The sequence below is a fragment of the Agelaius phoeniceus genome, chromosome 1 (assembly GCF_051311805.1).
Source record: "Agelaius phoeniceus isolate bAgePho1 chromosome 1, bAgePho1.hap1, whole genome shotgun sequence".
In the NCBI taxonomy this organism is placed as follows: domain Eukaryota; kingdom Metazoa; phylum Chordata; class Aves; order Passeriformes; family Icteridae; genus Agelaius; species Agelaius phoeniceus.
The window spans coordinates 46,896,552-46,922,689 of NC_135265.1; the positions used below are offsets into that span (position 1 = coordinate 46,896,552).

Below are 26,138 nucleotides of genomic sequence, written 5' to 3' on the forward strand. Positions count from 1 at the left end.
CAGCTGGCATGACAGTATACTCCACTAGCAAAACCATGCCCAGCTTTGGCTATCTCTGCTCATCATTCAGGAACAACTGGAACACTGTGTCTAGTTTTGAGGCACTCACCCCAGTGGGAGGTACACTGTCAGACTAAAGAGGGTCTAGAGGAGGAGCACCACCATAGTCAAGGTTGGAGCATATGACATAACAAGAAGAGGCTAAAAGAGTTGAGTGTGTTCCCCATGGAGAGGAGAAGGCCAAGGAGGGAATGTAATTGCTATCTACTGCTACCTAAAGGAGGTTTATAGAGAAGATTGAGCCAGACCCTTCTCAGAGATGTATGGAGAAAGGAAAGGAGTAGCAGTCACAGATTGCAGCAAGGTTCAGCTGGACAGAAGGAGTACAGTTTTGGCAGGGAAGGTGATGAGACTGAAACCATTTGACTTGAGACATTGTGGCATCTCCATCATTGCATATTTTCAAAATGCAGCTGGACAGGGCCCTGAACAACCTTAAGTTAGGTCTGATATGAGAAAAGAGTTGCACCAAATGAATTTCAAAGGTCCCTTCCAATCTGCATTATTCTAAGGACGCTGTGATTCTGTAGCTGCATTACATTGGAATGTGTTTTGTTCACACTCTTGGTGTGACAGAGCAGTAGCACAAAAGGTGTGTAGTGTAGCCTGGTCTAAACGTGGTAGATTGCAGAAGAAAACTCTACCTTCAGTGAAGAAAACTCCTTAAGAAGCACTGACTACATCTAGTGACAATGGCAGAAGAAAATAGAAGTTGCTTTCTGTAGAAGGAGTTTGCAAGACTGTGGAGAATTCCTTTGGGATGGTATACAATGTCAGGAGCTGTTGAAGGTGTGAAGATGTGTTACAGCATTGCCCCAAGGGCTGGGTGTATGAACTGCTTGGGCGTGTGCTTAGATGTCTGCTCAGACTGCAAGATGACTCTAACAAATTCATCATCGTGCACAAAATTGTTCACTTGCTTTAGCTCTATGCAAGGTAAACCATTAGGTGCTTTGAAGCCATGAAGTCAAATTAGGATTTTGGTTTAATATGGAAATCATAACTCCTTTATAAATACTACCATGTATTTTAAGTGTTTTAGTGTTAATCAGAAGCCACTTTTGCTCAGTCTTCTGTTTGAACTGCTCAAGGACTGGTCTGAAAGATCTGAAAAGTATAATTAGAAACAACAGGCTTACTGTTAGGAAGCTCAAAGTCATGATGTCAAAACCCACAGCTCTGAGGGAAAACACTAAAATGTTAAAAAACACTGCCCTCTTGTGCATTTTCAATCTCTCTCTAGTAGCTTAGGTCTTTTTCACTGATTAAATAAATAAAATTGTTATATCTCAGTTTACAAGAGCTGCCACCGTTTAAAGTGTCATCTAGCATCCTTAAACATTTTTATGATTCCTGCTTATCTGAAGTAGTTTTTCTTTGATATGTTTTCTTGATGGAAATTTTCATTGTTTAGCTCGTATCCTGTCATGTTCAAATCCATTGAAATACTTCTGTGTAGCCTTTAATTATGTATAGTCTTTAATGGCTATTTATATAGCAATGTGGTTGAAAACAGAAATTAAAATTCCTGTAGTTTGGATTTTCAAAGCAATCTTTCCAAATACGGGGTAATGACTATTACAGAAATGTTACAGGCAACATGTATGAAATAGGCATTTACAGACACACATACCCTCATTGAAAATGCAGTGTTTGTAGACTGAATTTAGAGTTAGAATTTAGAATTGTAAAGGTGTCAGTATAGCTTAAATATCCCCTAAAGATGAGGCATGGTCTTTTATTTTTTAATGCGTTGGACTGGAGACGGTGGGAAAGAAATGCTGCTCAATTTCTCAGTAATGACAAGGCAGAATAAGTGGTACCCTCTGGGTATTCATACATGTGATATCAGATTAAGCCCAAATTGATGTCAATTTGTTCTAGCAGTCTGGTCTGTAAAATGCATTGGTTCTATAAATAATTCACAAGGCAGCAAGCCCTCCCAGCTGTGACCACTGCTGGGAGAGGGGCCAGGTAGGCAGCTGGGGCCAGAAAACTCCTCCTCTGTTCCAGCTTAATCCACCATGGCAGGCGTGTGCTGTCACTCTCTGTTGCACCTGCTCATCTGTGCAAGTACAAGTTACACAGAATTTGGTTCTGTCCTAAACTTCAGTAATCACTTCTGTCTGATGAATAATTGGAAATGGAATCTAGCACATTCTCCCTAAAGAGTTATAAAGCAATAAAAAATTTCATTGTTGGGGTTAAGTCAGCAGATTTGACTCTGATAGAGGGCAAATCTGCAGAGTAAGAAGGCACTATTTTTCACATAGCTGAGTTACAGAATAAAAGATCTGTGTGTGACAGAAATAGCTTATTCTCTGAAGGAACAATGCGACAGCTTCTCTGCATTCGTTTAGGACCTTATCTCTAGTGCTGATTTTAAGCAAAAGCTCTCAGTTGTTAACTGTGTGGAATCTTGAACATTCAATATTGGTTTGTTTGTTTTTTTTTTTTTTTTTGCCTAAAATTATCGGTTTCCACATCCTTCATCACCTCCACAAGGTTTTACAGCTGTATCCAGCAGCAGGTTTCACAGCCCCCTGAACTCAGCCAATAGTGACTGATCTAATCTTGTCTTCACTCCAGGGCACAGCACTCAGGCTCTCTCATCCTGTCTAAAGGTGCAGGGTGCAAATACATGCAGCAAGCTCCTTTGCTAGGGCTATCCTTTCTCCTAAATTCACTATTTTATCACTGTTGCAGGCTCCACAGAGTTCTTCCAGCCAGGTCATTTGTACTAGGATTGAAAGTCCTGCTGGTCACCCTGCACAGAACAAAGCAAAGTGCATGAGAACATGGCCCTGAGCAGGAATTCCTGATCTGTCTGCCGTGCTTGCCTTACCATCCATTGCATGGTCCTACTTAGAGAGATGGGTCTCTCATAGAGATGAACCTGTGTATGAACATTAGAGAAAGGAAAAGATGGGTTGCAGACTTCATGGCTAGCACAGCTGATCCTTCTCAGAGGTGTCAGGCACACTTTGCAGGTGGAATGTACAACATGATCAAAAGCCTCAGTGCAGATACTCCAGCATGAGCACAAACAAACTTCACAGGCAGGTGAAAGCCTGTCCCATTCCATTATATCTACGGTCTGAAACATGAACAAGCATTCAGAGGAACTCCAGACTCCTCTTCTGTGCCAGAAATGTCACTGTGTCTCAAAGTGGCTTAATTTCATTATTCTTGGTGTTTTGGATCAGGAGGTATTTATGATGCCATGACCATGCAGTATTGAGGTCAGAATTGCATCACCCCTGCTGTGCTGCAGCCCCTTGGCAGTTCCCTTACGGCCAAGAAGTGCATCCCTGCCTTTGAAGGGGCTTGTTTGAGGCGTGCAGTTCTATTAACACGAATTCAAGTGTAACTCTGCATGTGAACATGAGAGGGAGCCACCACAACACTGCCAAAATCACTAAACACAATTTGGTTTAGAGCCCCGTGTTTAGCAGATGGGCTCTGGCTTTCTCCTTTTGGGCATGTCTCCATACTCCTGCGGTTTCCCACTAGGGACACATGGTTGGGGTTTTTTTCCCCATACTTGGTAATGTATTTTGTATTGCATTTTTGTAGCTTCTGTCAGCATAAACAAAAATAAGAAATGCTTGTTCCTGCATTCAGTTTTTAGTAACTTGGCGTATGATCTGAACTAACTCTTTGTCATTAAAAATAAGTGTTCCTTGAAAAATCACTTCCAGTGGAGAGCCCTATCTGATTTGGATGATCTGGCTACCTCATTAGCTTTACTTTAGATAGCAGGAAGTGTAGCTATTTTAATAACTGTTTGAGATCTTAAACAGACTGAAGTACTGAATGATAGGGCGGGAATTTTTTTTTTCTTGTGGTGTTATGTCTCTAGATTGTAGAGACAGAAGAAATGTATCATAAACTGTTTTATCCTGGAGCATTTTCCCACCATTGTTGTTGATAGGGTTACAAAGTTTTTGTTCCCAATTTTTACCTTCTACTTCACTTGGATAATTTATAATAATTTTTTGTCATTTTAGATTATTTTTGCATCCTATATTTGAAATAGTTTTTCAAAGATTTTTCATCAGCCTCTGAAGTATCATCTAAAAAATATTTATAGAGATGCTTGAGTTGCTCTTAGCTAACATTGTTGCTAAAACCAGGTGGCGTGGCAGAGACTCACACTTCTTTGTGACTGAGTGATACATCAATATGTGCCAGTACTTGCACAATATTTATAAGTATACAAAATATGCTAGGAAGGAAGCTCATGTTCAAACTTGAGCATGTTTAAGATAAAATATGAAGCCTGTCACTTTCTCTCCCAGTTTATAGTTTTGTTTTCAAATATCTTCTTACTTCAGAGTCATCAGAAGTGTTTAAGGACTAGTACTTGGAATATCCCTGCTTTAATATGATAGAAACCTGCCTAATTGTTCTATAATTTAATAATACTTTAATTGTTTTATTAAATTACTTCATTTTAAATTGTGAGATAAATTTTCATGTAATTTATATTTCTTAATAATTTAAAATATTATATTAACTCCTCTCCTTAATGGTGAATCATGGTTTGGATTATGACTTTTTTGTACACGTGAAATAAAATGTGGAAATCTGGTTTTACTACTGCTTTTTTAGATGGGTATACTCTGGCTTTTTAAAAGTTAATAGAAATAATGCATCATTTTACATAAGTTGTTTTGTACATATTTGAGGTTTCATTAGGTAAAAAGTGTAGAAAATTCAGATTGTTTAATGTTGCACACACATGTCAGCATCAGGAGGTACGAGTCAGTATTAACCAGCACTGATGATCATGTCCTCCAAAATAATGGTCACTGATGTCCCTGTGTTGGAGGGTCCCATGAGAAGGCTTCCAGACTATGTGCTTTCTGGGACTGGCTCCATACCTCCTTCCCTGGCCCCTGCTGTTCTTAAAGCTGTGTTAGAACTGCCTTACTTTCCTGTTCTACTGAGTGGGAGCCAAAAGCTTTTACAGATTCATTTTCTTGCCTTTTTTTTCCAGTGAAAACAGTGACAGAACTGTGACTGAATGCATTAGAAATGCAAGATCATTAAAGGAGGGGGCCACAATAGTGTGTCAACCAGAGCAGTGTTTACTTGGAGTTTATTTCTTGCTGAGTGCACTACTGCCTTTCAAGGCTCTTTTTATCCGTGTCTTATACTCATTTCATGGGAGTTTACTCTCACTGATACAAACTTTGCTAGAAAAGTAAGGTGCTAAAAAATTGATGCACTGAGATATGAACTTTTCAGCATTGCTCTTTTTCTAGTACACTTTTTCATACAGCCAGGCCTTCCTGCCTAGTTCTGCAAAGGGCCAAGGCGTGTGGGTGCTTATGTTAGAGAAACATCTTTCTGTTCTTTCTATCTGTTTATAGAAAGAAATGTGCAACAGCATTTTGATTTGTTCAAAATCCTGTGCTCCTCAGAGAGAAGCTAGAACTAAATATTTGTAAGACAGTGAAGCCAGGTACTTGAACGCTTTCACGCAAGAGATTTAGCTTGAAGTTAGGGAAGTTGTACTGTTGTACAAGAAACTTCTGTGTGTTATCCATATGCTAATTTGAAAAGTGATGTTAGAATAACTTAGTACTAAATTAGGGTACAAGAATGTGAGCAGACTGCAAATAAATACTTAGACTTGCCAGCCACCATTAATCAATGCACAGAGTACTCTTTCTAAGGTGACAACTATTTATGTATAGTCAACTTGAAATTCCTGTTTCGCTAAAAAATTGTACCTGATTGGCTCAACACCTGAGGCTTATCATAAAGTATGCTTTTGACAGCTCTTTTCAACAGAGAAATTTCTTTTTCCTTCCATCCTTAGGGAACCTTTCCATAAGCTCTTGGTTCAAGGTCTTATCAAGAATCAGACATTCAGACTAACAACAACAGGCCAGTGTTTGAAGAGAGAGGAGGTTGATCTCACTGGTAAGAGAAACTGCATGGGAAAATCAGCATAGATGCATCCCTAAAGCCAGGGACTGCTTCAGTGCTGGGAAAATTTGGAAGAGAAAATGAATCTAATATTTAAACTGGAGAGCAACTTCTGTGAGTTTTGGATTTACACATACTGCTGAGTACACAGAGATCCTACTAATACAGCAACTTTTAATTGCATCCAAACATAGAAATAGTGCTGTGGTATTATTTTGGCTCCAGTGTAGTCCAAAAGATCAAAAGTCAGTTTTGTCAAGACAGTGCTAGGCAGCCTGCTGAATGGAGCCAGTTAGGCCCAGCATACAGACAACCTACAAAAACATTACAGCAAAACTAACACAGGTGCAGGTATATTCAGTAGATATTAGGAATGTAAAACCTTTAGGAAACAGTGCTCATTCTCAAGTTCTTTGCAGAGCCTTCATTGCATAAGCTGGACCAGTCATTGCTATGGCACCTGTAGCAACAAAAATGGTTTGGTCATATTTGCCTCACTTAAGTCTTCCTCTCATACATCCTTGTTTTCACTGGATACAAACCCTGTAAGACAGTTAAAAATCAACCCACCAATCCACCCTCTTAAGTTTTGCCACTCTCTGCTACCCTATTTTCTTCTAGAAAAGATTGGGGATTTTTCGCAGAGGGTTTTACTCAGTTGCACTTTTTTTTAATGTGAATGCCCCACTCTGTCCCTAAATTCATGCAAGAGAAAACACACTCTTTTCAGGATAACTTACTGCAATTGGAACCTATAACTCTGGTATTTGCAAAAGCTAAGTGCAGGTCAGAATTGTATCAAATCAGTACACCTATCTACGAAGTTTTAAATGTCATGGTTATAAAAAAGTTTAAATATCAGGAGCTGTCAAGGCAGCACTTAGGATGCATGCCAGATACAGCTTCCAAGTGGTAGGAGACTTTTTATCATGATGTGATAGAAGCTTTAGGATATTACTGGTGTTCAAAACATTAACACAAGAAAAATTTGGGACGGAAAAGAGTGTTTGGAATGGGTGGTATTCTTCTTTAAGCTGTTTTGGAAAAAAAAAACCCCAAAACGCTAGCAACAGTTTCTTCTCATGCTTAGGGAACAAAATTAATTGCTGTTACAAGTGAGCAAAATTTGTTTCAGTGTTTTTTTTATGTCTTAATATTTAGGAAGTGAACCAGTCCACCTAAAAACCGGTGAGAAGCTCCAAGTTGCTTGGGAAAAAATGAGCAAATCTAAGTACAATGGAATAGACCCTGAGGAAATAGTGAAGGAGTATGGCATCGACACCCTGCGCCTTTACATCCTGTTTGCTGCTCCTCCAGAACAAGACATTTTGTGGGATGCTAAAAGTAAGTCAGATTGTTTTCTGTAGTTTGTTTTCTTGTGGGTTTGTTTCTTTTTTCTCAAATAGTATATTTTAAACACAAAATCAATACAGGTCTTCATGCCCAAGTTTTGGAAAAAATGAATCAAAAAAGTATCATAAACAGGTTTTATTGTTCGTTTCTTTTAAAGGAGAGAGAGTCACAAAGCTGTCACTGGGGCAAACTTACAAGATTATTACAAGCAGCTTACCTCTTATAAGCTAAAAGCACATAAGAAAACTACTTCTTAAGTTTTATTTTCTTCTGAAAACTTGGACCTCATTATCTTTTTTTTAGTTAGCAATAATTGATCAACTGAAAATTATTTTTCTTTATAATCTGTTGGGTTTTTTTCTAATCATGTCAGATCAGAAATGCAACTATACAATATTATACAATATATAATGCACATGCAATGGCTTTTGTAAGCTGGACTATGAAATAGTTCTCAGAAAGAATCTCATTAGAAGATAATCAGAGTTCCTAGTAATTAATATTTCTAGATACGACATTTTTATGAGCTTACTTCTTGAATAAGTTAAGAATTACCCTCCTGTGCATTTATTTGCTCCTGTCATGCAATTCCTCATACTGAAAGGTCTTAATTTCTTTTATCTACTGTGGTTCATACATTTTAATGTAGTCTTATATATTCATTTATATTTCACCTTCCTGTTGCATAAGGCTTAATAAAACACTCCATTCCTGGTTTCAAAAAGTGTAGTTCTTCATTCTTTCACATGTTAAGTTCTTGCCTGCACTAAACTTTTTTTCAGTTGTGTCTGTCATGCTTTATATTCATTTGTGTTCCTTTATATATTGTTGCACTATTGTATGTACTGGAGGAGTGGGCTTTGTGAGTTCTCAGCTGGCTTTCTGTCACCACCTAATCACAACAGTAGAGAGCTAGGCATTTGAAAAGGTCTCTTAAAAAAATTAGTTGCTTAGAATCGAGCCTTAACAGCTGCATCCCAAACACTACACAGGTACACAATTCCCTCTGAGGCAGCTAATTTGGTGCTGCACAAACTTTTTGCTGTATTTTCTGATCTTGAAAATGGAATAATTGAATTACTGTGAGGATAGTGTGTACCAAATCTTAGTTGCAAAGTATATGAGAGCTTGGTGATTAAACATTTTTGTAAGAAAGCTATGATAGTTATATATAGTTAATATATAGTTATAATGCTAGCAAAAATGTATTTAGTCATTCAAGCCAACCTGTTTACCACTTGAGAAGTACAAAGGAAAATTTTGGCATCATCTCATGTTAAAAATATTGGAAAATGTGAACAAAAGGAAATTTTAGCTGCCTAAAGATATTTCCTGGGGAGAAGAAAACAGAAAGTTAGGTGAAACGCATCTCTTAGATATCTCTACGCTTTGTTCTGAATTTATTGTGATAACAACATTATGATAACAACATTATGAATGTTTAAATTAAAGAAATTAAGCAGTTTGTGTTGGGTTTGACCTTGGGCTGGATGTCAGGTGCCCACCAAGCTGCTCTGTCACTCCTTGCTTTTCAGTTGGATAGGGGGAGAAAAGTACAACAAAAGGCTCATGGGTTGAGGTAAGGGCAAGGAGATCACTCAGCATTTGCTATCAAGGACAAAACAGACTCGACTGAGAAATTAATTTAATGTAATGCTAGTTAAAATGAGAGTAATGAGAAGTAAAACCAAATTTACACCTTCCCTTTATCCCTCCCTTTTTCCTGGGCTCAACTGGCTCTGTCAGACATGGAGGAAGCTCCTAGAAGCTTCCCAGAGAAGTCATCCTTGTAGCATCTCCCTACCAAAACTTTACCATGCAAAACCATCACAGGAAATTTTTTCATTCAGAGAATGTTAAATAGTGGTTCTCAGTTGTCGTGATCCTTCTCTCCTCTGGATGGGATAGCCTTTGCATGATTGCCCTTCAGACTAAATTCCTTGTCCTCTCAGTGGTGGACATCAACACAGGGCTCATGTCATTCTTTCCTGTGGTGTGAGTATGGTGAGCTTGTACTCATTAGCACAATAGCATCTCTAGCAACAAAAGTACACATACTTGCTAAAATCAAATCTGAAAAGAAACTTCTCAATTTGAAAATATATGTGTATGCATACTTGTGTATATGTTTGTATTCTGCCATGAGTTAAAAAAATTAGAGCATATACAACTCCTTTGTGGAGTCATTAAAACAGATGAGCATTCTAGCATTGACATAATATTGGGTTATTTTACAGATTTTAGTAGATATTCTATGCTGTACTCTTGCTATATATATATCTGTTTTAAAGTCATTGCAGAAAAATACTTACTGATTTTTTTTTCCATTAAAGCAACTCAGCATTATTTGTAAAGACATTTTTAATTGCATTGATGTCTTTCATTTAAAATAGAGAGTTTCTTAAAAAAATGCTTATCTCCAATGTTCTGTTCCTGCTTTTCTTTCAAGTTTTGAATTCTTTACTTGTAACTGACATTTGATTCTGAAATCTTTCATTAATCTCAGCTGATGCCATGCCCGGCGTTCAGAGATGGCAGATGCGCCTCTGGGCACTTGTAACCAAACTTATTGAAGCAAGGACTTCAGGAACCATGCCCAATCCTGAGCTTCTGAATAAGAAAGAGAAGGCTGAAGCCAGAAAGATCTGGGAGCAGAAGAATCTGGTGATTTCTGAGGTTAAAAGAAACACTTACATAGTTTCTAAATTACTAAATAAGTTGCTTCTTATGCTAAAACCATATGTTTGACTTACAGAGCCAAAAGCTTTTTCCCCAGATGAGTAGCTATTTTTTTAAGTGAATTATTGTCTGTGTAAATAATTTTGTCTACCTACAAATTTTGTGGGGCAGAACTTATTTAAAGGATGTATGCCTCATTTAAGGAATGAAATGTTATGACACCAAAATTTTATCAATCTGGGATTCAAGTAACTCCAAGTAATAAAACCGTAGGTGAGTTCTGTAGGTTACCCTAACAAAAGCTTTGGTCTGTTTGCTTCATATCTCATTATCATGCCTGCTGTTTCATATAGAATGAAAAAAGCCACTAGTGAATATATATTAGCATAGCCTTGGAAAAAATACTGAAGTGGTTGTTCATCTCTTGTTATGTGTTGTCTCCTGCTGTGATTGGTATCAATTCAGTTATCCAAGACTCAGAAGGAAACATAAATACCTGCAAAATTATCTTCAAGCAATTTCTGTGGATAAAAACTTTTGCCAGTTTAAACCGTGCTGTGAGGGATATTCCAGATCATTTAACAGACTTTATAATTCTAATATTGTAATCTATGAACAAGTTTTCACCAGTATAAATGGATTTATAAGAGAGAAGGCCTCTTGAAGGGGCAAAGGGAAGATATTTTATTAAAGGAAATAAAGGGTGACTAATGCACATTTTTCATTGTTTGAAACATTTTAAATCCTGAAACAGAAGGGAGGCTAATCAGTGGAATTTTTATATGATTGTTCTTTTCCCCTCCACACCTGTGATTGCACATATGATGTTTTTGCATACCAAAGTGATTTTCGTATAAGAGGTAAGATGCACATATTTCACAAATTGAAATTGATTACCAGTAATTTTTTTCTATTTAAAAACCCAGTATGCTGAGTTTGAAAATTTTAAGTAATTAATGACAGACCTTTTCTTCTAATATAGGTAACCGAGTACTTCACAAAGGATCATTTGTTCAATGCAGCTATTTCCCGATTGATGAGCCTCACAAATGTACTCCATGTAAGTATGTGATATTAATGAAGGTATTTTTCTCTCAGACACTGCTCCTGTCAGTCTTTCTACCATGCAGGAACTGCCTGAACTATAGGTTTAGCTTTCTGTAAGTCATTAACTTCATAACCAGTATTACTGAGTTAAGAGCCTTGTTGAGTTACCCTCAGTTCAAAAGCATGTTCTGGTATCACTGTAACCCTGTAATATAAACAGTTTTGCAGGAGGAGCTTGATGGTATTAGATCAGATTAGACCAGATTCTGATGTTTATGTCTGCATCCTGTAATTTGAAGAGGATACATTTTGTTTAGTTCTATTCTTTGTTCTCTTGATTTTAGCCAAGTTACATAGGTAGCTAGGTATAGTAGTACATTATAGAATTACCAAACATTCTGATTTTAAAACGGTTATTCTTTGCAAGGAAAATCACACACAGTCAGTCCTCAAAGACAGCTTACACTGCTGAACTTAGGTTTTAAGATTTTTAATTTAGATTATGTTGTTTATCAGCCAGTGGTGATAGATGAAATATAATAAACTATTATCATTATTTTTTTTACTACTCTTAGATCTGGTTGAGCAATCCTTCAGGCATATAATGGTAACCTGATATAGACCAGAAATTAAATATAATTTTGAAAGCTTTAGCTTCTTTATTGAAATACCATTTTATACATTATGGATTCCAAGGTGCTTGTTAGCAAAATCAAGGAACTTAACAAAAAGTTAAGTACATTGTGCACAGGTACTGTACTGAAACAACTTAAGTCTGGCATCCTGTATGGTGTTGGGAAGGTAACACACAGTTCTTTATCTCTAACTCAATGACTCATAGGCATTTGGGGCTAATGGTTGGTGGAATTAATGTTAAAAAAGATAAAATTCAGGGTCCTACAGACAGCCAGACACTTGAACACTGATGTATTTCTTGAGCAAAGAAGACAGTGCAGTATCTTCAAAGAATAAGTTTCCACATAGCATGCTGACACTTCCTCTTTTGCTCCCAGTTAAAAGGAGGAAGTGGAGAGGTGGGCAAGGATTAAACATTGAAAGTGGGTAGTAGTTGCTAAAACTTACTCAAATATAGTTTGCACTATAAGTGATAAGATGCCCTCTGACAACATTTGCGGTCAAGCAAATCACTGGTTTTGGACAATTTTCTAGTTGATGAGAATGGGTTTTCATCACATCAAATAATTCTTGTAAGTTGACATGTATTGACATTTTTTGTGCTGTTTCATTAGAGAGATAGATTACAAAATAAATGCATCAGCTGAATTTGCCATGCAGTGTAATCTCTTAGGCAAAGAAATAGTTCATCTGATTACTTTTAGTGCTGTATCTTTTAAGTTTTCTGTAAGTTAAGTTAAATGGGGAAATGAAGTTCAAATTTTGTCAGTCAAGTCAGCTTTTGCCAGAAATTGAACATTTTCTATACTAAAGAAGCCAAACACTTTACTAAAATAATGAGAACATAAAACTGTAAAAGACTTAGCTGGGCCTTTCATTCCCAAAGCTTCCTTCAGCTCTAAAACCTCACTTTGTCACTAAATTCAGCTTTACTGAAGCCACTCTATGATCCTGTAGAATGAAACCTTGTCCCAACAGAATCTATGTTGCATTCAGCACTGTTGGCTGTTATATACAAGTGTTTCACCTCTTCTCAGATAGCTCTGGTTTTGCCTAAGATTGCACTTCTAGAAAAGGCAGCACTAAAAATGATTTTGTGGGCCACTCTTGTCCCCATGAGTGTGTGTTCAGAGTTCGGTGCTAGAGCAGATCCCCAAGTGTCTTCATCAACCTCTTCAGGATCAGCTTCTAAGTGTTAGAGAGAGTTGTGATTTTAATTCTCCCTTTTCATAAGTTTCCAATTTATTGTGAAATTGCACTCTCCTTAGCATTGACATTGATTTTAAGTTTTATTACTGCATTTTCTTCTTAATTAAACTACTTTCCTCCCCACCTCAGAATGTTAATAGTTTGTTTCTTTTTCCTTGCTTTTTCACTCAGCAAGCTCCTCGGCCTCTTGTTCTCCACAGCACAGAATTTGAAGATGCTTTGGCTTCCCTCTGCATTATGGTTGCACCTATGGCTCCCCACATTGCATCAGAGATGTGGAAAGGTATTTATAAACTTCATACAGGTATTCTAGGGAAAAGGACAAGAAATTTGCAAAAATGTCTGTAACTCAGCACATGTGTGTCACTTACCTCTGAATTCTTTATCTAGCTTGTCACCTTCTGTCGCAACTGTTAAACAAACTTGAACTTTGTGTCATTCCCACATCTCTCCTTTCTGCCTTTGGTTTCTTTTTCCTTGCATACAGAGGTGGATTTCTTGAAACTAGGTGGAGAAAGGGAGCTAGAAGAATAATTCAAGACAGGACTTGCATGAGGAATTCATATGTCAGCTGCTAACTGCTCCTGAATATGGATGGCATTATTAAGAGCTGAACACCCAGGGCAGAAACAGCTCTTTTTTAAATAACTGTGTCAGAGCCTTTGGACTACAAATATTTTCCTTCAGGAATTCAGGCAAAGCAAAGCATATCAGAGGTCTGGATAGTAAAAAGACTAAAGGAATGTTCAATAAAAATCCTATCCTTTTAGGATGCTCCAGAGACTGATAGACACTGTGCTGTAAATTAACCTGCCATGGAGAATGGGAATTATAGACAGGGTGTCTTTTCTAAGACCTGTCACAGTTGTAGAGGTCTGAATACCAAATGGGCTAAGTTGCATGGTGCTGATACAGTTAAAGCCTGTGAAATAAGGGATGTGCATGCCAGAGTTTAGCAACTGATGGTAAGGTTTATTGGGAAAAGTCCCAAGATGCATGTGGGAAGATAGGAATATATTCTGCATTGTGGCTGGCCACAAACTGCTGTGTGGTTTTGGACCTAATGTTAGCTTTTGGATGCTGTTTTAATGGTTTTCTTTTCAATGGTCGTCCCAAAAACCATTGTGCATTCAAGTGTTTGCAGAGCAGTGCTACTAAACTGATGGTATTTCAGTGCTAGCCATGGCCTGCAACATTAATTGCCAAGGAAAGACTGCTCTTCTTCAAAGCAGTAACAAAGAAGCAGAGCCTGTGGAAACAACAAGATATGGTAGGGAGAGTGGGTTGGGTTTTTTGCATGTATTTTCATTTCAAGTGATTTAAAAATGTCTTACTAGGAGTTTAAGTCTAGAATAAAGAGTGGCATCAGACATGATCCATCTGGTCATATACTATGAATGACGTGCCATCTAATTAAAATAATACTAAATAAAATCAATTAGCATGACTTTTCTACAGTGGTTGAGATGGAGACAGAAGAGATTCAGGATCATTACTTATACATACAGTGCCTTCTAAACTTGGAATTATAATACATGTTAGGAAATTCAGAATTACCAGCTATGGTTGATAAAATGACAAAGAGCACTAGGGTATCTTAATTAACAACTTGTCAAACACAAAGCTTAATCCTGTAGTGTTTTGAATGCTAGACAAGGAAGTCTTTTCTTGCTACTAAAATCACTGGAGAATGAAAATGATAAGCATTTTCTGTATCTCCCTCTGATGTAAGAATCAAAAGGAAGCATATAAAAATTGGAAGTGTATTGTCCTCAGCCTCTGTCTGCATTTAAAGATAAAATTTTACTTGTGTGGTCCAAAGACATGTGCACTGTAATTCAGTGCAGCAATCATTAAAAACCATAGTGTGTTGATTACTGCCTGAAGAATTTTATTACTAAATTTGAAAATGACAGTATCTTTTAGCATGGTAATCATTGCATTATACTGAAGTTATTAAACAATTTTATCAGGAGAATGTGCATACATTTAACTGCTGCATTGTGGTAAGACTACTGTATTATTTTGAAATAGCCAGCATCTATCAGTTCTGTCTTGGGATTGAGATTTCATATTAAAAATTCCCCAGGTTTTGAATTGCACTCTGGTTCCACCAAGTCCTGCTGCTGTTCTAATGTAACCAATTTCTCAAACTTTGTTGTGTATAAGCGATGATGCTTTACTATTTTAAATAATTTCAATATGAAAATTAAGGTTTCTAAATACTCTGTTTAGTTTTCTCTGTGTTTAGTTCTTCATACTCAGAGAGAATAAATCTCTTCTTTTGTACCTTGTCTTTGCATCTAAGTGTCAGGATAATGCTGCTTCCTCTTTTGTGACTTGCAGGAAAAGGAGTTTGTATATTGTTAGTTCTATAAATTGCACCTATAGCAGTGGACCCCAGTCTTTGATGGAAGCTGCTTGAACGCTGTTCTGTAAGTGCCTCACCTTTCAGCAGCTGAACAGCAACAATCCATGATACTTTGTGTGTGAAGAAGTTCTTCTCCCCCCTCAGAGGACGAGCAGTTTTTGGTGTTGTGGTGTGTCAGCCTGCTGGTGTTAATTGTGCAGAGAATGCGCTGGTTTATCGCTCAATAACATAAAAAGCAGCCGTAGCCCCTCCGTGTGGGAAGAGTTCATCCGGCTGATATCTTGGCAGTTTATGAACACTAACAGGATGAGGAAATCTGTTTCCTTCCTGAAACCTTGTATCTAAGGAATATACAGACACCATTTGAGACTTTTTTTTAAGTTTGTTTGTAGTAGTACAGTGTTTTGCTGTTCAGACAAGGATATGAAACTGCTTATTGTGACTTGCTAAATTTTTATTAGAGATGGCTCATGAAAGATATGTACACCTTTGATAAACACATCTTAGGAAATCCTGAAATTAAACATAATTTTTTGAATTTTTAATGGTATCATTGTCTTAGCAATATTTTAGCTGTCACTACAATAGCTCTGTTGCAAGAATTTGTCTGAATTCAGCCCTTGCTCAAAAAGGGCTAAAAAGAATGGAGTTGAGTAAAAGCTAATTGATGTTGCAGGTTTTAATTGAAAATCTGAATGTAGAAATCCCTCTTCACATATCCCATAAGAAACATGATTCGGAGATTAAAATTTTTTTTCTCCAAGAGTAATAGCATAAGAGGAAGTAGAGAAAGTCTTATAAATGGAGGAAGACAGATTGTTTTAAGAAAGTTAAAAGTGTTTGTGTGGAGTTTGCTGGATTGCAAGCACATCCTAGAGTTAGCTTACAGTAACCCAGGCTTTTCACATCCTAGTTCTGTACTACTATACCAGTGGTATAATACAGCTTTTCTCAGAGCTGTCTAGAAACAGCTGTTGCCATTTCTTTGAGATAGCAGATTGTTTCACATATTACTGACAGACATATTCGTCCTGAGCTGCAGAAAGAAATTTCGGATATGTAACTTGCCCAAATCTGTCAAATAGGGAGATTCATTAAGTAGTAAAGAGAATATCAAGAACAAAGTAACATGGCAACAATGCCAGAAAGAGGTTTCACAGGCAAGTAGATACTCACCCAAAATGTCTCTCCACTTGCCCTTACACACTCCTGATTGGAGCTTTTTAATTAAATTAGCAGTATTTGGGTATTCACCCTCAGAGTCATCTTGTACTTCCCCCTCTGACCTTCTTACATTTTCTGTTCAAAAATCCCTAGTCCTAAACTCTGATACTGCCATTGTTTCAGATGCTTTCATTTGCTTCCTTTTATCACCCATTAAGACTTCCATCTTCATTTCCTTCTCTGCTTTAACCTCTCCAGGGCTTGTCACAAGCCAGCTCTTTCTCAATTTACTTCATAATCACAACTTTTCCTCTGGCCTGCATAATTTTATGTCTAAGTAACTGCACAATTGCTGGAATTTTACAGATATTTTTTCCAGTGCTTTTTTTCTGTAAGACTAGAGTTACCTTTCTGTTTCAACACCTTGCTGATACACAATTGCTCCCACATCTTCCTTTTTAAATCTCTTTAAAATGAGAATCTGCTCTGCCCTTTCAAATAGCACCTTAGGGGAAGTGTTATGCTTATGAAATACTCCTGTAATGCGAGTAAAACATTGCCCTGAGCTGAAAAGTTGTTAGACTGGTCCTGTCCCCTCTTTTTCTCAACTTGCTAATTTACAGTACTATAGTACACCTTTAACTTGGTGTTTTAAAATGGGTTCCAATGCTGTGAGTTACTGGTTAGGGAAGCCTTGCTCTAATATTTGCTTGCTAGTCAGTAGAAGTCCATTGAAGCAGATCCAATAGCAAGATTAGGACTTCAGACTGAACACAAGTATTGTCTTTGATCTGTCCTGTACAGATGGATACATATAAGTAAAAAGCTTACAATAAGTAAAAAATTTACTGTTATCTTTCTGTCGTGCATCTGCAAGAGAACCTATAGCCGTAAAAGCAAAATACATCAAAAAATATTATGCAAAATGCACACCACTTCATAAAATGCACTTCACTAGGCGCTTTCCTGTACAGTAAGACAACAAAAAATGTTTTTCATGTTTTCACAATCAAAGTTTCAGAAATGGTCCATTTTTAATTCATCAATCACCATTCTGGATCAGGGTGATGAAGTTTCTGGTTTAGCGTGTTGAATTTTGAAAATACAAACCAAGTCATTATGTTTTCTGTGTTCTACAGCTTACAGAATGTGAATTAAGGCAGGAAGCCAAACAGGCAACATAACTAAAACCTTCATTTTGGTTTCCTGTCAAACTGTTTTCTCAAACTAGTTCTGTTGACTTTTCTACTCTCTTTTTCTATGGATGAGCTCATAGCTCATTTTGTAGCAAGAAAATGAACCAAAAGATTGACACTGAGATTACTCACACTTTGCTTCAAAATAAATTTTAATTATTTTTTTATTGGTCAGTTTATTAGGACTGACAGCCTCCACAGGAATTAAAAGGGACCATGGCTTTGTTTTTCATATATCAGAAAGTAGGTTTTAAATAGTCTGAAGAATTCTCTTCAACAGTAAAATAAGGAATGGCCAGCGTGCATGCTTCTGCCACAAGACATGTGATCAGTTGGAAAGAAGTGAAGTCATCTAGATGTTCAAAAGCCAAAAAGGAAAGAATCTAACAGCTGTTTTCTTTACAGTCAATGTGATAATGAATCATCAATGTGAAGATATTTTTTTTCTGCTTGAGTTCCTGTCTTTTGCTCTCTCAGTTTCTGAGCTACTGCTGCAAAAGAAAAAAAAATACACAAAATGAGTACCACTGGACTGTTTTAATAAATTATTTACCTAACAAATAGTTGTTGTCATTAGGAAATGTGCATGTTCTTGCTTGCCATTAGAAATAGCTGCCATCAGCGCTCCCCACTGTCCCTGTCTGAGTCACTCAGCAAATAGCACAGCTGTGTGTCATTTTACCAAAGGATTTTGTCTGAAAAAGCACTGACAAAAATGTGGTGGATTTTTCTGGAGGAAGCTGCTTGCTCTTTATGTCCCTGTTTGCTGTTACTCACCGTATCAGTCTAAACAACCCAGCAAGCTGAATTGATGTATGCACTGTGCATGGGTTGGGTGGATGTCTGTGGCTGCTGTCCTGCTGTTTTGAACAGCCTCAGTGCCTCAGTCTCACCAGTGAGTCTTGTGTGGATGGGTTTTCTTTATGCTTTTGATGGAGTTTCCCTAAACCAGAAGAAATTTCACATGCAGAAGAGATTTCATTTTGCAGTCCTAAATGAAGCATGTGCTTATAAAAAGTTTTAGTCTGCGTTCTTATTCATATGCAGAGAATGCTTTTAATTTAAAAATCTCCTGGCTTTGTGAGAATCGCAAGAGTCATCATCATCAATATTGATTATATTTGACAGCATCTTATTAAACGAAATCTTTGTATTTTGTCATATAGCTGCAGTAAACAGCAACGTAAATCCCACTCAGGCACTTCTATTCAGTTACAGAATGCAGCTTCAGAATGGCTTGCATCCTATTCTCCTATTACTTAAACAAATCAGGATTAATTATCTTGAGAAGACCAGTTTAATAAAAGGAGATCACTTATCACTGTTTCAGAAATTTTTAAAAGTAAAATCTAAGGAGAAAATGTTTCAGAATGTAAAAATCATAAGGAGAGCAAGCACTGCAAGGCATTCCTTTGTATCACCTTTAATTTGTGAGAAAATATACTTCACAAAATAGAGAAAATCTTGCAAGTAGCTTGACTTGCAAATTTAGAAACTACCCAGCATATTAGAAGTGGTAAAATAAGGCATAATCATTTATCATTCTCAGTTGTTAGTAAAATTCTAGTCAAACTGGTGGCATTACTGAAAATAAATGCAGTATTATGGCTGACTTCTAGAAGCAGAGGTCAGCTTGTGTTGCAGGATTGCAATTTAAAGTAATAAGCAGCAGTCTTCTGTGCTCTTGGCAAAGTTATAGAGTGTTAATTTAAATTTAAAGTGTGCCCACATTGTTAATATCCTTACTCATGGTATAAAACAAATACTTCAAAGATGTAAATCTTTCTGTTTATAATGTGTTGTATGCTAATCTAAACAATGTTATTTCCTCCTATGGCACTTGCTTTTAAAGTCAGCTTTATCCTGATCTAATTTGTCAAACAAATTCCAGAGACCAAATGTTCTGGTTACCATACAGATGAATGTTTTAATGTTTTCATTTTCCAGGTTTGGCACATGTGCAGAATAAACTTTGTACTCATCATCACTGGGATGTTGATGTTCTGCATCAGTCCTGGCCCAAAGTAGACCCAGACTACCTTCAGCCATCAGATGTTGTGGAGATGTCTGTACTGGTAAGAGCATTTTGATTTATTTTCAGTAGTGGCCAAGTAATGTGTTATGAGCCCAGAGGATGATGGAATTTCTTCTCTTGTGGAAGTCAGTTCCCATAGTAAATGGCCCAGTGAAAGTTCAAAATAAAAGCTGCTATTACAGTTGTGCTGACTAATTAAAATGGTTTCCTAAACAAAATGATATAGTGAGTCTGGAGGAGAGATGCCCTAAGTATAAAGCTTTCAGAGTGACTGCATGTTAGTACCTGTGGAAATTTGACCAATGAACAGCCATGGGCAAGGATGATACAGTCGAAACTAGGATCACTAGGCCCAGATTTTTTGCCTGACAGTGCATTTATTAACTCAGCCCTGTATACAAATGTATAATGAGGTGATATTTCTTGTGCTGCCAGTAGTGCTATGGCTCCCTAACAGACCAATCATAAGCTTGGTTAAGTTGTGATTTTTGCCAAATTATGTTTCCCATCTGCCTTGGCCTGAATTTCTGGCACATGTCAGGAGAGTCCATTTGCGGGAATGGGGTTAAGAAAACCAGCTATCTTTGGAAATGTTATAAATTCCAGTTTCTCTTTGGAAACCCCTTTGTGGCCCAGGGAAGGAGCTGGCTGTTCAGTGGAAGGGTGCACATGTAGCTACCTTCAGTTAACCTCCAGTTCTCCAGCATGTGTATGGTGTAGTTTACTGCCTTCTTTCCTATGGCTCCAGTTAACTAGCACATGTTCAGGATGCTCCCAGGCACCATAAAGCTTGGTCATTAGACAGGGCACAGAGGGAATGATGCCTGGAGCCAAAGGTGTGGGATCCCTGAGCAGGGACTCATCTCTTCCACTGGCTGACTCCTGCTCCACCTGCCTTCAAGTTCCTCATGGTCAGGCACTGTGATAGTCAGTAATTAACATAGCTGCACACTACCAGATCTGAGGTCTCCTGCCTTTTTCACTGTTCCCCAAAGGATAATCTTTAATGCTAACATTCTAAAGGTTAATGTTCTAAATTAAATGTAACGCTTCAACTTAAACACTTTCTGTGTTTCTGGACATTCAATGAAAATGAAACCTATAGAAGAAATGTCATTAGGTCATGTAAAAGTGTATGTTCTGTGTGTGTAGAAGAAACAGAAGCAATGTGTTTTAGTTGTATTTTTTCTGTTCACCCCTTTGGGGGAGGGAGCAAAGCAGTTGGGTTGTTTTTGTTGAGCTGAGTTTTTTCAGGAGGGAAGAGATTGGTTGAATTTAGGGGAAGCCATTTTGCTGTAGATTTCCTTAATCGAAGTATCTTTGCAAATAATTTCATATCTTGCCTGATCTCTCAGTCAGTTTATTTGAACAGAATGAGAAATAATGTTAAAGCACTAGTTTTTCCAACATTAAACATACACACTTAAGAAAGACCAAGGAGTATGTCTTTTTGAAGGAAATTTTCAATTGTCATCTTTCCAAGAAGGACTCAACTGCCAGCTGGGGTTAATAGAAGACTTAGCCTAATAGTCACTGTGGAGAATTGCTTTTTTCCTCTTTCTTGCCCTCTCTTTCTTTCTTTAAGTGATAAGCATTTAGTTCTAACAGTAAAAATCTTCACTGAGGTACAATCACTTCTCTCAAGCCCAAAATAAGCCTTCACATCCAAGCACAGCAAGCAAACATCTTGAATTCCAGCGTTCAGTTTATAAGGAAGTCATGAATGAGAAATTGTGTAATTTTAGAAACATCTTTGCAGTTGTGGTTAAAGCAAACATGTTATTAAATATATCTTTGAAATAACAACTTCAGCAACAGAGAGAAAACTCTGGACACAATGTTTTTAAGACTACGCAACCAAACATGAAAATAGCTAAATATTTCACTGATATTCTTCTGCTTACACAAAAATTTCCTTCTCATAAAAAGGAACAAGAAAAAAAATTAATTAATTTACTTTGTTAAAATTATTTTTGTTTCTTTTCCTGGTTGACTTTGTCAAAGCCATGGTCTTGTGTAAGTCTTGTTGTAAGAAGAGAAAAAACAACCCCTGGGTTCTCAGTCATATATTCATGGAAGTATATGATGTATGTAAACACCTTCTTTCTGAGAAAGCAAGTGACTGGAAGACCAGAAAGATAAGTTGCTTTTTTGAACTAGGAATAATTCTTAGCAATAGTGGCTATAGAGTGTGCCTGGCTTTCTACTGTAAGAATAAAGTAAAAGGGAAATATGAGGGAGCAAGGAGTGTGAATGTGCATGGAATGTGAGAAGTTTTGTGGACACTGAAGGTTTTTGTATGGCTGCAAAAATAAATTGCCCTCATTAAACCAAGAAACACTCGCCATACAGAGGAATTGGTTTTGCAAAGAGTCAGTGTCTCTTCACAAGGCTGTACAGTCAAACCAAGTCTTTGGGCCACAACCCTATTCTTCTCAAGCCATCAAACTGCCTCAGGCTGCCAGGGATTTGTCTGCTGAGACATTCTGGGTTTATTTCTCTTCACACAAAATACTTCATTATTTCCTGTCTGTGCTGGAGTTATGTCTTTCCATATTTAACCCAAAGCAACAAAAGCAACCAGCTCAGTGTATCCTTGGCTGAAACAATATAAATTGCCTACAAGAAAGACATTTAAATTCACTGGATATGCACAGTATCTGTTCCTCTAAAAATTATTGCAAAGTTGGGTATACAATATTTTTAATAATACTGTATATTATTAATGCTCTGAAAAATCTGACCTGAATGTAGTGTGCATTTCATCCTATAAATACTTCTGACTAGCATTCCTCACATTTTCTAGGTGGTGCAGAACTGTTAGCAGATGTGGTCTTATAACTGATGTTTTTATAAATTAAAAAAAAATTGGTGTCATTTTCCTTGCTTGGCATATGAGGAAGGTCTAACAGTGCACAGATATTTATTTTCTTTCTAACTTCTCAGAAGGATTATGCATCAATGGTAAAAAAATATTTGAGTTGAATTAAAAATTCCTCTCTCCAGCCTCAAGGTGCTTATTTTTCAGTCTTCTGTGATTTCATTTCAAGTTTTATAACTTCTGTACTTACCACTGGCTCTCTGTAGATCTGGAATAGTGTAGAATGTCAAATGTTAAAAAGAAAAAAAAAATAAATGAGAGAAAAGAAGAGAAGAAAAAAGCAACAGCTTTCTTCCTCAGGGGAAGAGAGGACCCAAGACTTGTGTATTTCTCCTCTTGCATGGTTTTTCAGAGAAACAAGGCTGCCAGCACTCAGTTTTCTTGTGTGGCACTTTCACCTGGAAAGGCCAAGGGATATGCTGGTCTAGTGAGATACAGAGAGAGAGATGGAGAAATAACAGAAGGCATTTCTCCTGCTGAGAGCCTAAGCCCTGGACTAAAAGGATATGTGACTAGGATGCTTGTTACACACAGCATGTGATGAAATCTGCAGCTGCCTGTTTTAAGAATAGTGTTAAAATGCTTCATGATACCTATGATATAATGAAAGCCATGCTCAAACACGGGGTGAAACCATAACCAATCTGCTGTTTGATAAAAGTTATGGTCCCAGCTCAGAGCAGAGTGTGGGAAGATCAGGAGACATGCTGTGGGAAGGTGGAGATGTGCTGTGGGAAGGTACACAGTGCCAGGTTGCCCAGGCTTCTCAACCTTTCTAGGAAAACACAACCACTAACAGTCATTTATTTACCAAGTTGATTTAGGCTGCTTGGCTTTTCTGTTGAGAACAGCACCAAATAGGCTAGTTGTGGAAAATTTCCCCCTGCCAACATCCATCCACTGGGACATATTAATTTGCATGATGGAGGACAGTGAATGACATTTTAACTAGGCAGGCATAGCTTTGAACTGCAGGCTGCGTGTCCTAGCAGCAAGCTGAGAGGCTTGCTTTATATTCCCACTAAAACTGTATCTCTTTGGATTTTACTGTTTTCTTTTTCCTGTGGAATGCATTTCTTCTCTGAAGTGTCCTGTCAGGAAGAACTGTTTGTAGTTATTTTTCACAAAAGCTTTAAAAATGAACTCCTATGTGTTTTTCAAGGATTTTTGCTTTGCACCAGATGCTAAAGGCAAAGTTTAACACAGCCAGCCTTTTATGATGCCACGTTATGGATGTATGTAGGAGTAATTAAAAGCCTACTGACATCACTGCAAATTATTGTCAAGACTAGTAAAAAACAGAAGTGGCTCATCCTTGCTGCATTTGAGATTCCATCTTGTTCCTTAAAAATCTGTCCCAACTTCCTCTTTCAGAAATTGCACAAATTATTTTATTTTCATTAAAATAAAATACGAACAAAATACAAACTAGGTAAGTGAACTAGGTCTTTCTCATTTGTTGTATGTTGCATGGAGATATCCTGGATAAAATCCAGGTGAAAACAAAGTCGTGAACATTTTTATGTCCAAACTGCATGAAACAATGTGTGTTTCTTTTAGATGATTGAAATCTCCCGGAAATGATGCCTAGGGCTCAGAAATCTGCAGTACCTACACAGATTATTATGCAAGTAATGTGATTAACTGCATTTAAAAATTTGAATTGTTTCATTTTCTAAAATGTGTGATTGACCTTCTTCTCATTAAGCCACTATAGTGGCTTAATGAAAATAGTCCAAATAAATCTGAAAGTCTTTGTAATAATTAATTTTATGCCAGCTCCAGAAAGGTACTCAGTCAGGCTCTATAGTCTGTCTCCATTATCTACCCTTACTGGATGACAGAAAGGATTTATAATCCCATTTTATAAACTAAGGTGATTCCCACCAAAGGGCTTACTCAGTTTGACTTACGTGATTCTGCCCTACTGAAGCAACACCAGGGTGGAAGCTGCACTGAAAACCAGCCCCACACAGGAAGATGTTGCTGAGTGAGCAGCTGACGTCTTTGTGGTCAGTGTTGGATTAATGAGCCATGGGTTGAGTGCAGCATATAACAATGAGTGCAACATACACTAAGTTAAAGCCTATTTTTCTAAAAATAATAAATCTTCCATTTGAATCTCTGCAAGACATTGCTTAGCTGTAAAGAATCCAAGTTGCTGCCCAGAAGTATGTACAAACCAAGACTCCCACCAGACATTTTATGCAGCTTATGTGCCTGTCACATTTTTAAAATTAAAAGATCACTGCATTGCACAGTCACGTGTTGCTTGCTGTCTTCAAAACTGAGACTTCCTGTGGCCACTTCTCCAATTTTTTGTATCATGAATCAGAGTTTTATCTTACAGTGGGCAGGAGATAAGAAGAATTTTATCCTCTACTTAGAAAGCGTGGGTTTGGAGAAAAGAGAGTTTATTACACTTTCCCCCTTTCCTTTTGTAAAAAGATGGGTTGGATACAGGAAATTAAATTGTAGCAAACAGTCTAGTTAAACTTCTTTTTCTTCTTGTTTTTGTGTCTCTCTTTCAGATTAATAACAAAGCTTGTGGCAAAGTTTCCGTGCCTCAGCAAGCAGCCCGCAATTTTGAAGAAGTCCAGGAGCTCGTTCTTCAGAGTGAGCTTGGAGTCAAGCACCTGCAGGGTCGAGCCATTAAAAAGGCCTTTCTGTCTCCCAGAACTGCCCTTATCAACTTCTTAGTGCAAGAATAGTAAAGACTCTGCTGGGCTGCAAAAGAGATCTGGAATCTTTTGAGGTGGAAACCAATGCAAAAAGAGTAGTTATGGTTATTTCACTTCATGTAAAGGTGGGAAAGAAATCTTATTAAATCAGGTTGCTGCTAAATCTTCCTTTTAATGTGAAGAAATGTGCAGAATTAAAAGTTCTTATTAAGTCATGGTAAGATGCTGCTTGTCCATATTTTTGGGAGAATGAGAAGGAAGCAGAGAAGAACTAAACAATTGTATCAGAATGCAACTGAAGAAAGCATAGGGGGCTTAGTTTCAGCCTCAGGAATATATCCTGTTGGAAAATTGGCTTGGCTAATTGCAGATGCATAAATGTGATTCCAGGACTAAACAACTGTCCTGAGTATGTGCTACCCCAGATGTTAGGTGTGCTTTGCTCCCTGGATCTCATGTTTGGGTACCCTACCATTAACTAGCATTTAAAGTTTAAAGGAAACACTACAAAACACTACAGAATGTTAATTTAAAAAATAATTTCTTTGTGCTGACCAATGGCCTTGGGCACAGCAGGTAGCCAGAATGGGGTGGTTTGTTACATTTCACACAAATTTCAGAGCCAAGCCAAGAAAAAGGTCAGATTATTTAGCCAAGCCCTGCCTTAGCCAGGGTTCTCCTTCCTAGCTGATGTGTTTGTGTTGGCACATGCATGAGAGGTGCAACTTCAGCAAAGTATTGATGGTTGTTTCTGCGTGGAACAGGATGGAAGTTACTTCCTATGCATGAGCCGTCTCAGAGACTTTCAGGGCACCTAAGAGAGGGATCAGTCAGCTGCTAGAAATGCAGCAGTGGGGAAGGCTCTTGTAGTGCCTAGATTGTGAAA

The 26,138-nt window shown here is 37.5% G+C and overlaps 1 protein-coding gene across 1 annotated transcript in view; it reads left to right on the top strand.

The window, feature by feature from the left end:
• LARS2 (leucyl-tRNA synthetase 2, mitochondrial) overlaps positions 1-25,473 on the top strand; it is an 82,731-nt gene extending 57,258 nt beyond the window's left edge. Inside the window, exons 15-21 of the mRNA XM_054631469.2 lie at positions 5,891-5,994; positions 7,162-7,344; positions 9,860-10,029; positions 11,015-11,092; positions 13,096-13,207; positions 19,603-19,730; positions 25,103-25,473. Coding sequence (XP_054487444.1) covers positions 5,891-5,994; positions 7,162-7,344; positions 9,860-10,029; positions 11,015-11,092; positions 13,096-13,207; positions 19,603-19,730; positions 25,103-25,282 — 955 coding nt within the window. The 3' untranslated portion in view covers positions 25,283-25,473. The remainder of the gene's footprint in view (positions 1-5,890; positions 5,995-7,161; positions 7,345-9,859; positions 10,030-11,014; positions 11,093-13,095; positions 13,208-19,602; positions 19,731-25,102) is intronic.
• Positions 25,474-26,138: the final 665 nt, after the last annotated feature.